This window comes from Pelophylax lessonae, assembly GCF_965119305.1.
Source record: "Pelophylax lessonae genome assembly, chromosome: 8".
Lineage (NCBI taxonomy): Eukaryota > Metazoa > Chordata > Amphibia > Anura > Ranidae > Pelophylax > Pelophylax lessonae.
In genome coordinates, this window is record NC_138775.1 from 301,941,353 (window position 1) to 301,954,326 (window position 12,974).

General features: G+C 50.2%; 1 protein-coding gene across 1 annotated transcript in view; it reads left to right on the plus strand.

Moving 5' to 3' along the window:
* The window catches only part of LOC309561795 (cytochrome P450 4B1-like), a 119,353-nt gene extending 115,231 nt beyond the window's left edge, over positions 1-4,122 (plus strand). Inside the window, exons 11-12 of the mRNA XM_082265826.1 lie at positions 3,188-3,270; positions 3,859-4,122. Of these exons, the coding sequence (XP_082121952.1) occupies positions 3,188-3,270; positions 3,859-4,027 (252 nt within the window). The 3' untranslated portion in view covers positions 4,028-4,122. The remainder of the gene's footprint in view (positions 1-3,187; positions 3,271-3,858) is intronic.
* The last annotated feature ends 8,852 nt before the right edge of the window (positions 4,123-12,974 follow it).

The following is a 12,974-nucleotide window of genomic DNA, read 5'->3' on the forward strand; positions in this document are numbered from 1 at the left end:
CACTGCTGTCACGATAACCCGTCACTGCTGTCACTGATAACCCGTCACTGCTGTCACTGATAACCCCTCACTGCTGTCACTGATAACCCCTCACTGCTGTAACTGATAACCCGTCACTGCTGTCACTGATAACCCGTCACTGCTGTCACTGATAACCCGTCACTGCTGTCACCGATAACCCGTCACTGCTGTCACCGATAACCCGTCACTGCTGTCACTGATAACCCGTCACTGCTGTCACCGATAACCCGTCACTGCTGTCACCGATAACCCCTCACCAGTGGCGTAGCGTGGGGGGTGCAGGGGGGGCCAGCCGCACCGGGCGCAACATCTGGGGGGGGCGCATCCGCAGTGTCACTCTGTCTGTCTGACTCTGACATACACAGTTCACACACTGTCTGCGGCTGCCTCCATCTTTAGGATGTCGAGCGCGGCCGCCCTATGGCTGAAAATGGCAGATCGGGGCGGGGCTGGACTGTGCCTCACCTGTCCATTGGTGTAGGGTGGGGTGGCGTTGCAAGCCAAGCCCCGCCTATGCCGCCTCTCCTCACTGCTCAGTCAGTTTAACAGCGAGTGAATCAGCCGCCTGGCGCTGTCACGGAGTGGGTTTTTTTTCTAATCACCTGATTAAAGCCAGAGGCTCTAATAGGCTTCAAAAAAGGGTGGACCCGGGGGCGCAGAGCAGTGCGCCCCGAGCCCACCCATTGTGTGACAACAGCGAATGAAAATTCACTATTGTCACACGGATCCTCCTCCTGGCCAATCAGGAAGCTGGTCAGAGACCCGCTTCCTGATTGGCTGAAAGGCGAACGCATGCCATTGGCCGAGGAGGAGGCGGGAGGACTCGAGGAGAGTGAGGAGACGCGGGGAACTGAGGAGAAGCCGCCGCTGCAGGTAAGTCTCTGTGCATTGAAGGGGGCACACTGGTCTGTCTGCATTGAAAGGGGGCACACTGGTCATTCTGCATTGAAAGGGGGCACGCTGGTCATTCTGCATTGAAAGGGGGCACGCTGATCATTCTGCATTGAAAGGGGGCACGCTGATCATTCTGCATTGAAAGGGGGCACACTGGTTATTCTGCATTGAAAGGGGGCACACTGGTTATTCTGCATTGAAAGGGGGCACGCTGTTCTCTCTGCATTGAAAGGGGCCACGCTGGTCATTCTGCATTGAAAGGGGGCACGCTGGTCATTCTGCATTGAAAGGGGGCACGCTGGTCTCTCTGCATTGAAAGGGGGCACACTGGTCATTCTGCATTGAAAGGGGGCACGCTGGTCTCTCTGCATTGAAAGGGGGCACGCTGGTCTCTCTGCATTGAAAGGGGGCACGCTGATCATTCTGCATTGAAAGGGGGCACACTGGTTATTCTGCATTGAAAGGGGGCACGCTGTTCTCTCTGCATTGAAAGGGGCCACGCTGGTCATTCTGCATTGAAAGGGGGCACGCTGGTCATTCTGCATTGAAAGGGGGCACGCTGGTCATTCTGCATTGAAAGGGGGCACGCTGGTCTCTCTGCATTGAAAGGGGGCACACTGGTCATTCTGCATTGAAAGGGGGCACGCTGGTCTCTCTGCATTGAAAGGGGGCACGCTGGTCTCTCTGCATTGAAAGGGGGCACGCTGGTCTCTCTGCATTGAATGGGGGCACACTGGTCTCTCTGCATTGAATGGGGGCACGCTGGTCTCTCTGCATTGAAAGGGGGCACGCTGGTCATTCTGCATTGAAAGGGGGCACGCTGGTCTCTTTGCATTGAAAGGGGGCACGCTGGTCATTCAAACTTGTATTTAGATGCATTTTACTTTAATTACATCAGTATTTTCATAACAAACAATACATGTGCTTAGGGGGTAAGGGTTTCTTTAACCAAGCTAGTGGAAGAGACTCGAGTGCTAAAATCCCGCGGGTTAGGGGGAGCAAATTACTTGCCTTGCCCCGGGTGCTGACAACCCACGCTACGCCACTGCCCCTCACTGCTGTCACCGATAACCCGTCACTGCTGTCACTGATAACCCGTCACTGCTGTCACCGATAACCCGTCACTGCTGTCACCGATAACCCGTCACTACTGTCACCGATAACCCGTCACTGCTGTCACTGATAACCCCTCACTGCTGTCACTGATAACCCCTCACTGCTGTCACCGATAACCCGTCACTGCTGTCACCGATAACCCGTCACTGCTGTCACTGATAACCCCTCACTGCTGTCACCGATAACCCGTCACTGCTGTCACTGATAACCCCTCACTGCTGTCACTGATAACCCCTCACTGCTGTCACCGATAACCCGTCACTGCTGTCACCGATAACCCGTCAGAGGAAAGGGGGAAAAAGGGGAAAAAAGGGGCGGGACTTTAAATGAGGTTACAATTACTGTATCTCCATCCCTAATATCAATTGAAACACAGGGGGGTTGTGTGGGACTTTAAATGAGGAGATAACCCGTCAGATGTCTCCTCGTCCACATATCGTGCAGAGGGAGGGGATCAGCGCTCCCTATCACATGCCTGGCTATGCGGATCCTCTCCAAGCTGGCCAGAAAAACTGAGAATGACATTTATAAGATGAAGACTTCACTTCTGATGTCATGAAATGTCCCTTCATTGTCTGTGATGTCATCCTTTACCTCTTACCTCCCCCCATGTGACATCATTCACACCCCGTAACATTCGTCTCTGTATTGATCTCTGTATTGATTGATCTCTGTATTGCTTGATCTCTGAACTGATCTTGGTATTGATCTCTGTATTGATTGATATCTGAAATGATCTCTGTATTGATCTCTGTATTGATAGATCTCTGAAATGATCTCTGTATTGATCTCTGTATTGATTGATCTCTGTATTGATTGATCTCTGTATTCATTGTTCTCTGTATTCATTGTTCTCTGTATTGATCTCTGTAGTGATCTCTGTATTGATTGATCTCTGTATTGATTGATCTCTGTATTCATTGTTCTCTGTATTGATCTATCTCTGTATTGATCTATCTCTGTACTGATCTCTGTATTGATTGATCTCTGTAGTGATCTCTGTATTGATTGATCTCTGTATTGATCTCTGTAGTGATCTCTGTATTGATTGATCTCTGAACTGATCTCAGATTGATCTCTGTATTGATTGATCTCTGTATTGATCTCTGTATTGATTGATCTCTGAACTGATCTCAGATTGATCTCTGTATTGCAGATATTTGATCCTCTTCGGTTTTCCCCGGAAAATTCTGCCAAGCGCCATTCTCATGCCTTCGTTCCGTTTGCAGCCGGACCCAGGTACATCATAGATCTGTATGCCGGGTTCCCTCCTAACCCTATAGAGGTATTTGTACCAATCAGTGAGGGTTAACCCTAACCTTACCAAGGGGACTTCTCCTACATGCCGGATATAGGGAGCTTTCCATGATGGACGGATCATCACATTCCATGAGCAGTGACCTGTCTGTTTATTATGGCAAGTGATCTCTGTAATACAGAGTAATGCAATCAGCCATGTAAGCAGGTAACTTCAGGGTGCTGACCCCCCCAGAGACCCCTTTTCTTGGTAGGAGTCCTGTGCTTCTGATTGTACCCAAACCTCAGGACCCTGGTGGGGACTAGGTCAATCACCTTTAAATCGGTGGGTTTATTTCCACTTTATGATTTACTTCTGCTCAGGGGCTCTGGGCTTCAGCAAAATGGCCACCTCCATCAAGAAGAAACAGGAGCAGTGCTGGAGGCAATTTACAGCACACTCTGTAGCACAATTTGGTAGCAGAATTATTCTTGCGGAATGGATGTTCCTTGTTATGGAACATTATTTTTAAGTTGTTACGTGTACAGTTCCGCGTTAATATGAAGTTTCTTTTTTTTTATCCTGCCCAGGAATTGTATTGGACAGAACTTCGCCATGAATGAGATGAAAGTAGCTGTGGCGCTGACCTTGAACCGCTATGAACTGTCACCTGATCTCTCCCAACCGCCCCTGAAACTGCCGCAGTTGGTCCTGCGTTCGAAGAACGGCATTCATGTGTTCCTGCAGAGAGCCGAGTGAAGGGATCAGATCCACACTGAAGATTTCCACTTATTTCCCTGTAATTATACCCCAGCAAAGTACAATAAAGAAATCCTCCCCCGTGTCTGACCTTCCAGCCTTGCTGTCATATTGTGGCCCCTCTATTCAGGGCTGCAATAATAGTGCTGTAACCTACCTGCAGTGAGTGATAAGGTAAGTTTCCTATACAGACTCTGCCCACTTTATTTATAAGAACCTAACAAAGCATTCAGACATTGTTAGAGTGTTCAGTTGTTGGAGTGGACATCTTCCCCATTCTCCTCATGACAAAATACTATGAGTTCCAACCTCTGACCCCTTTAGGACCACCTAACAAATAAACAGCCCCTACCTCCTATCCCCCTTGGTTCCTCCTTTCTATGGTGGAAGACCCCCATGTTGTATCTTACATCCTACAGATTGGAAGTACCCTTATGTGTCGGGGTTCCTGTGCTTTAGGGGACATAAATTGCCCTTTTCATTGGCAGGGTTGTAGGACCTACCCAATTCTTTACCTCTTCTTGCAGGCGCATGATTCCGGTAAGCCCTGTTCCTGGCCATTTAGTGGGTGCGGCAGGCGGGCTATTTAGGCTGCATTAGTGCCTGGTATCAGTGCCGGTCTATTACATTCCTGAAGCACCTGTTCCTGTTTTGCTCACCTGTTACCCCCCATCTGCTCCTAACTTTGCCTAAACTCTACCTGCACTGACCCCTGGTCTTGCCCCCCCCCCCCCAACACCCGGTCTATGCTTTTGCCTTATTCTTCCTTCCTTTCATCTGCCTTATTACCAACCCCGGCCTGACTCCTCGTCTGCATGCCGCCTGTGTCTGATCTGCCCGCCGCCTGTGTCTTGTCTACCCGCTGCCTGTGTCTGATCTGCCTGCTGCCTGTGTCTTGTCTACCCGCCGCCTGTGTCTGATCTGCCTGCTGCCTGTGTCTGATCTGCCTGCCCCCTGTGTCTGATCTGCCCGCCGCCTGTGTCTGATCTGCCCGCCGCCTGTGTCTGATCTGCCTGCCGCCTGTGTCCGATCTGCCTGCCCCCTGTGTCTGATCTGCCTGCCGCCTGTGTCTGATCTGCCTGCCGCCTGTGTCTGATCTGCCTGCTCCCTGTGTCTGATCTGCCTGCTGCCTGTGTCTGATCTGCCTGCCCCTTGTGTCTGATCTGCCTGCTGCCTGTGTCTGATCTGCCTGCCCCCTGTGTCTGATCTGCCTGCTGCCTGTGTCTGATCTGCCTGCCCCCTGTGTCTGATCTGCCTGCCGCCAGTGTCTGATCTGCCTGCCGCCTGTGTCTGATCTGCCTGCTGCCTGTGTCTGATCTGCCTGCCGCCTGTGTCTGATCTGCCTGCTCCCTGTGTCTGATCTGCCTGCTGCCTGTGTCTGATCTGCCTGCCCCTTGTGTCTGATCTGCCTGCTGCCTGTGTCTGATCTGCCTGCCCCCTGTGTCTGATCTGCCTGCTGCCTGTGTCTGATCTGCCTGCCCCCTGTGTCTGATCTGCCTGCCGCCTGTGTCTGATCTGCCTGCCGCCTGTGTCTGATCTGCCTGCCGCCTGTGTCTGATCTGCCTGCTGCCTGTGTCTGATCTGCCTGCTGCCTGTGTCTGATCTGCCCGCCGCCTGTGTCTGATCTGCCAGCCGCCTGTGTCTGATCTGCCCGCCGCCTGTGTCTGATCTGCCCGACGCCTCTGTCTGATCTGCCCGCTGCCTCTGTCTGATCTGCCCCTGCTTGTGTTTGATCTGCCTGCTGCCTGTGTCTGATCTGCATACCCCCTGTGTCTGATCTGCCTGCCGCCTTGGTCTGATCTGACCGCTGCTTGTGTTTGATCTGCCTGCCACCTGTGTCTAATCTGCCCGCCACCCATGTCTAATCTGCCTGCCACCCATGTCTGATCTGCCCGCCGTCTGTGTTTGATCTGCCCGATGCCTGTGTCTGATCTGCCTGCCACCTATGTCTGATCTGCCTGCCGTCTGTGTCTTATCTGTCTGCCACCTATGTCTGATCTGCCTACCATCTGTGTCTAATTTGTCCACCACCCGTATCTGATCTGCCTGCCGCCTGTGTATAATCTGCCCGCCACCTGTATCTGATCTGCATGCCGCCTGTGTCTGATCTTCCTTCCCACCGCCTGTGTCTGATCTGCCTGCCCACCACCTGTGTCTGGTTTGCCTGCCCACCGCCTGTGTCTGATCTGCCACTGCCTGTGTCTGATCTACTCGCCACCTGTTCCTGATCTTCCCGCCACCTGTGTCTGATCTGCCCACCACCTGTGTCTGACCTGCCTGCCCACCACCTGTATCTGATCTGCCTACTGCCTCTGTCTGCTCTGCCCGCCGCCTGTGACTGATCTGCCCGTTGCCTGTGTCTGATCTGCCTGCCGGGTGCTGACCCGCACTGTCTGACATTGCCTTGGCTCTCCTTCCTGCACCTGATCCAGCCATACTGTGCCTGTCTTCAGTGCCTACTCTTCTGGCAGCAGATTACCAACCAGCTCCTCCTGCCTATACCGACGCACATCAGTACCCTCCAGCAGAAGTCCTATCAGGCAGTCGTGCCCCTCTGTACTCCAACACTCCCTGTTGTTCCAGAGGCTCCTGAGCTGTAAGAGAGGCCTTCCTCTACAGTTGGGGCTCCACCACTATTCTAGGGTTAACACCTGTCCGGGATTCACCTAGACAGTCAGGGTTTTGAATCATGTGCCCGGTTTTCGGACTGCTTGATACCCGGATATATTATTCAGCCTAGACTGTGGCTCCTGGAAGGGGTTTCTCACTGCAGTTATCTGTTACACTCTCTCTCACACTGCCCAGACCCTGCACTGACAGCCCCTCCCCCTGTTCCTTCACATGTATGGACAGGAGAGAGCTAGATCTGCTCCTGCTCTTCCTGCCCTTCTCCTCCTGTGTCTGCCTGCCCATACTCCAATTCCCAGCAGTGCTGTGCCTCTCTCCGTGCTGTGCGGGGGGATGAAGGCAGAAAATGTGAAGCCCAGCAGCCGCAGCTACATTATGCATGAAAGATGCCAAAGTTTGAGCCACCATCCTGAATAAGTGAGCTCACCATCCATCCCCTGTCTGTAGTGCCGGGACAAGATTATCCAGTGCCCAGGGCAGAGATGCGGAGGAGGGGGAGAGAGAGCATAGCCTGCACCTCCTCCCAGCTCTCTCCTCTTCTCTTTGCTGCTTCCAGCGCTGGGCTGACAGAAGTAGTGATGCCGCTGTCGTTGCTCCTGTCAGCCTTATACTAGAAGGAACTTGCGGCAACCCCATCCCCACAATACACGCTGTGCCCAGGGCATCCGACCCTTCTGCCCACCCCTTGTGCCAGCCCTGCCTGTCTGTAACTGAGTCTCCTCCTTCTCTCTCCTGCCCGAGTTAGTACACTAATGTAAGGGGGGTTCTGGTGTAAAGGGTGCTCTGCAGACTCTGATGTAAAGGTGTTATATTCTCCGTGTTGTGAGAGACACAGGACTCGGATCTGGAACAACGGATGTTTATTCAGTACTCACTGTACACTACAACATGCATTACAGGACAGCTCGGTATATCAATGCATCTCTTACATGTCTCTAAAATGGCCACTCTGCCCCTTGACCCTTGTCATCACTCCTGGGTGGAGCCAGCCTTAAAGTAACAGTACATGTGAAACCCTTCAGGTATAACACCTTCCATCCATCCCTAAAAAAAACAACAAAAAAAACAAAAAAAAAAAAACAAGAACAGGCATAACTCATAATTGTCCCATACAGTCCTCCAACTCAGGAGATTTACATGGCTTCTTCCACGTCCGGATGTGAGAACAAATTCCAGGGACACTACGGGGAGAACATGGCAGCAGATCACTTTCGGTGGGCCCGTCGAAAGTCTCGTAACCGGTCTTGCAGTTGAAACCGGTCAGGAGGGTGACAGCGTCGTTGAGGACGGACACCCTGTGACTCGGGGCCGGAGGAAGCAGGGCTGGCCGGAATGGACACCGGCGGGGCCATGAGGGGATCCCCTAGCTCAGAAGGTGAACAGACCTCCAGACCAGGGCTGGAGGGCTCTGTTGGAGCTGAGTTCAAAAGTTCAGAGGCCCCCCAAACATCAGCCTCAATGCCTCCTGATCCGGTAGGAGCAGATCCTTGAGACACTCGAGGTGCAGCCGATGTCAGGGATTCGGGCAGCTGAGAACGAGGACCCAATTGGTCCACATGCCGTCTGCAAATGGAACCATCTTCCAGGCAGACCCTATACATTTTGGGTCCCAAAGTCTCTGTGACGATAGCAGGAAGCCAACGAGTGTTGGAAGCACCATAAGATCGGGCCCATACCTTTTGCTGGGCTGTAAACCGGGGAATCTCGTCGTGTTCGACCCTCTTGTCTTGGGACTGCCGTACATGTTCCTGGACCGTTTGAGGGCGGAGCATGTCCAAAACAGTCCATGGCTGCCGACCCAAAATAAGTTCAGCTGGAGTTTTCCCAGTGGTTGCACGTGGTGTGGTTCTGTAAGCAGAAAGGAAGGAGTCCAGCTGCTGGGGTGACAGGGACTGTTGTTTACTTGTAGCCACAGTATCTTTGAAATAGCGTTTGAAGGTCTGTACAAACCTTTCTGCTTGACCATTTGTAGCCGGGTGGTAAGGTGCGGTCAACTAGTGTTTGATGTTGTGGGCAGTCAGGAAACTCTGAAACTCCTGGCTTGTGAATTGTGCACTGTTGTCTGTGACAATTTCTCTGGGGTATCCAAACGTAACAGCGAGATGTAACAGTATGGAAATCGTCGCCTTAGTCGTCAGCTGTGTAACAGGAATGAACTCAGGCCACTTTGAATGGGCATCAATAATGATCAAAAAGGTGTGTCCTCTGATCGGGCTGCAAAGTCCAAGTGTAGGCGAAACCAGGGAACCGTGGGCCAAGTCCAGGGCTGGACGCACCCTTGAGGAGGGTCTCTTGCAGTTTGTGCACATCCAGCACACGCATTCACATATGTCGTGATATCGGAGTCGAGGTTCGGCCACCACACATAGCCTCGGGCCCTTTGTTTCATACGTGTGCCCCCGGGATGACCAGTATGTAGCATGGAAAAGATAATTCGGGTTCAGTGGTTCTCCTGGGAATTGCCATCATCCCTATTACAATAGACCAAAAAACTGTTGCCCTGCAGGGTGGGACTTTAAATGGCAATGACCAGGACTTGAGTAGTACGTGTGTTTAAATATTTATTTAACAAGCATAATACAGAATTGTATAACAAGAAAACATGATATGGAAAACAAAACACTTAAAAACAAGTGGCCATGGGTTACGTCTCAGAGGCTAGGAGTGGCCGAGATATCCAAGAGGGACCAGACGCGTTTCGGTCAATCGCCTTTCTCAGTGGTCCAAAGGAGACCGATCTCAGACTAAGGATATGAAGACATTATCAATAATAAACAGTGGTAATGCAAATGGTGATACACCCAATATACATTCATATATTCTCAAAGTACAAAGTGTCTGTTATACCAAGGCTGTAAGGTATGCTGTTCACAGAATAGATATTGTATATGTGAATACGTACCACATAGAGACATCCTGGATGAGACGAAAAAGGGAAGGCCACAAGGATTGTTAAAAGCAGGTAGGGACCTGTATTTCCAAAAGACTGCTATACTCACTCCTACTCCATTGCCTATGTACTCTGCCATATGGATGGATATATATTATTGTTCCATGTCAGACTAAGGAACAGTTGTGAGAGTTTAGTGAGAGGCCTTTGGAGGTCATAGTGCACGAGTATGCGTGACGCCAACAGCTTTCACTTAGAAACTTCAAAAGCACGTTGGCATGCAGCCGACCAGTTCCATCTGGAGTGTTTCTCCAAAAGCTTGTTCAACGGAAACAAAGTGTGTGCTAGATCTGGCAGGAATTTGTGGTAATAGTTTAGCAAGCCCAGGTATGATTGCAGCTGTTGGACGTTGGTTGGGGCTGGAGCTTTTACTTAAGCATCAACTTTGCCTTCCGTGGTGTGTATACCCTCTGCATCCACAAGGTGGCCACAAAACTCCCAATTTAGGTACCATGAATTGGCATTTCGCTAAGTTCACTTTTAGACCCTGCTCTTGGAAGCTCCACGTTCCGCTTGTGTTCCTGGTCCGTCAGGCCCCTGATGAGCATGTCATCTAACAGGCACTGTGTGAAAGGAATGTCCGCCAAAATCTCATCCATTTTGCGTTGCCAAATGGCTGGGTCTGAGGCTACACCAAACACCATCCGATTGTATTCATACAGTTCCTTGTGAGTGTTGATGGTTAGAAACTTGCGGGACGAAGGGTGGACCTCAAACTGTAAATAAGCTTGCCTGAGATCAAGCTTGGTGAACTTTTTACCTCCTGCAAGAGAGGCAAAAATGTCATCTACTCTGGGTAGGGGATACTGGTCTATCTCCAGTTGAGAATTTAGTGCCATGTGGAAATCGCCACAAATGCGTAAGTCCCCATTCGCTTTCTTTACTGGTACAACTGGTGATGCCCACTCGCTGTGCTCTACCTTTGAGATAACACCTTGTTCCTCCAGCTGGCTTAGTTCAGCTTCCACACCTGCTCGGAGTGCGAAAGGTACTGTCCGAGCTTTGAAGAACCTAGGCTGGGCGTTGGGTTTCAGCCTGAGTCTCACACAGTCATGCTTTATTTTCCCCAAATGGTTATCAAAGACTTATGGGAATCACTGTTTCAAGGATTCCACCCATCCCTCTTTATCTCCTGATGGGATGGTCACTGAGTTTCAGGGGTTTATGGCGATGTCTGGCATGCCAAAGTGAGCAATCCAGTCTCTCCCAAAGAGAGGGGGTCCCCCATGTTCTAGGATATATAATGGCATTCTCTTCGTCTGACCCTTGTAGAATACCTGTACTTTCACGTAACCCAGTGGGTGGAGTATCTGCTTTGAGTATGTCTGCAGTTTGATTGGTGTTGGACGGACAGTTGTTCAGGTCAGAAGTTTTCTCCATTGTTTCTGGGTGATAACTGAAACTGCTGCTCCTGTGTCTACATCCATATTGAGTTTCTTTCCTTCTACGGTTACCTCTACAGTCGTTGCTGAGGGTGCTGAATGCATATGATGAATGTCCAATCTGTGGAGCACTTCCTCATCCTCTGATTCCGATGACGATGTACATCTTCCCACCATATATGCCTTTGTCCTGGGGTTCAGAGGTTTTTTATTTCGCACCTTCTTACAATGGCAAACTCATTTCAGATAGCCTGCCTTACCACAATTATGACAGAGCTGATCCTTAAACCGGCAGACTTTGTGATCATGGTCTGTATTCCCACAACGGTAGCAAGCTAACTCCCGGCTTGGTGAGGGTCTATGTTTCCAGTTTGCTGCTGTTTTCTTGACTGCTGTTCTGAAAACTTCCTCTTTAACCTCTTCCCTTCTGCTCTGGGGGTTCAAAGCCTTTGTATCTTTCACAGCCATTTCCATCACCGAAGCTATCTCAATTGCCTTTGTAAGGGTAAGGTCTTTCTCTGTTAATAGTCGCTTTTGGCTAGACTCACTATTTAGTCCCATGACAAACTTATCCCTCAGTGCAGTCGGTAAATACTCCCCAAAAGAACAGGTTGAGGCTAATCTGCGAAGGGCGAGCACATAAGCCTTAATATCTTCACCCGGCTGTTGCTGCTGCTGATAGAACTGGAATCTCTGTGCAATCTCTAGTGGTTTAGGCTGGAAGTGATTCCCTAACAGTGTCAGGAGCTCTGCCAAAGTCTTAGTTGCTGTTTTATCAGGGAAAAGGAGATCCCTAAGAGTGTCATATGTCCTAGCACCAACCAGTGTCAGAAATACTGCTACTTGCCTGTCGCCTGGGATGGCATTTGCACCAAAATACTGTTCCAGTCTCTCAACCCAGGAACTCCAGCATGTCTGTTCTCCATCAAATTCACTTAATGTCCCAATCAATGACATTTTCCTGCTGGGCTCTGTGGGTGTTTGTATCCAGGAGACAATCCAGAGTTGTTGTTTTTTTTTTCTTCTTTTCTCACACGGATAGTAACCTTGTAAATCCCATCCTCATCGCCACTGTTATATTCTCCGTGTTGTGAGAGACACAGGACTCTGGTCTGGAACAACGGATGTTTATTCAGTACTCACTGTACACTCCAACATGCATTACAGGACAGCTCAGTATATTAATGCATCTCTTACATGTCTCTAAAATGGCCACTCTGCCCCTTGACCCTTGTCATCACTCCTGGGTGGAGCCAGCCTTAAAGTAACAGTACATGTGAAACCCTTCAGGTATAACAAAAGGGGACTTTGGTGAGCAGAACCCCCCTTACATCAGAGTTCCTCTTTACACCAGAGTCCACAGTGCCCCCCTTTAATTCCTAGAGCACCCCATACACAGAAGTAAGGCGGAACACTGTGGATTCAGATGTAAAGGGGAACTCTGCAGACTCTGATGTAAAGGGGAACTCTGCTGAGTCTGATGTAAAGGGGAACTCAGCAGATTAAGATGTAAAGGAAACTCTGTGGATTCAGATGTAAGGGGGAACTCTGCAGAGTTTGATGTAAGGCAGACCCTGGGAACCCTGATTAAAGGGGAATGCTGGGAACTATGATGTAAGTGGGAGTTCTGGTTACCATAGACCCCCTTACATCAGAGTTCTGCTTTACACCAGAGTCTGCAGTGTCCCTCCTTACATCAGAGTACCCATTACACATTATCACCATTCTCAGTGTTCCTCCTTAAATCAGAGACCCCAGAGTTCTCCTTTACATCAGTATCTGCAGAGTTCCCCTGTTACAGTGTAAGGGAAATCTGCAGATTCAGATGTAAAGAGGAACTCTGCAGATTCAGGTTTAAAGGGGAACTCTGCAGATTCAGATCTAAAGGGGAACTCTGCAGATTCTGATATAATGAGGAACTCTGCAGATTCTGATGTAAAGGGGAACTCTCCAGATTTAGATCCTAAGGGGAACTCTGCAGAGTCAG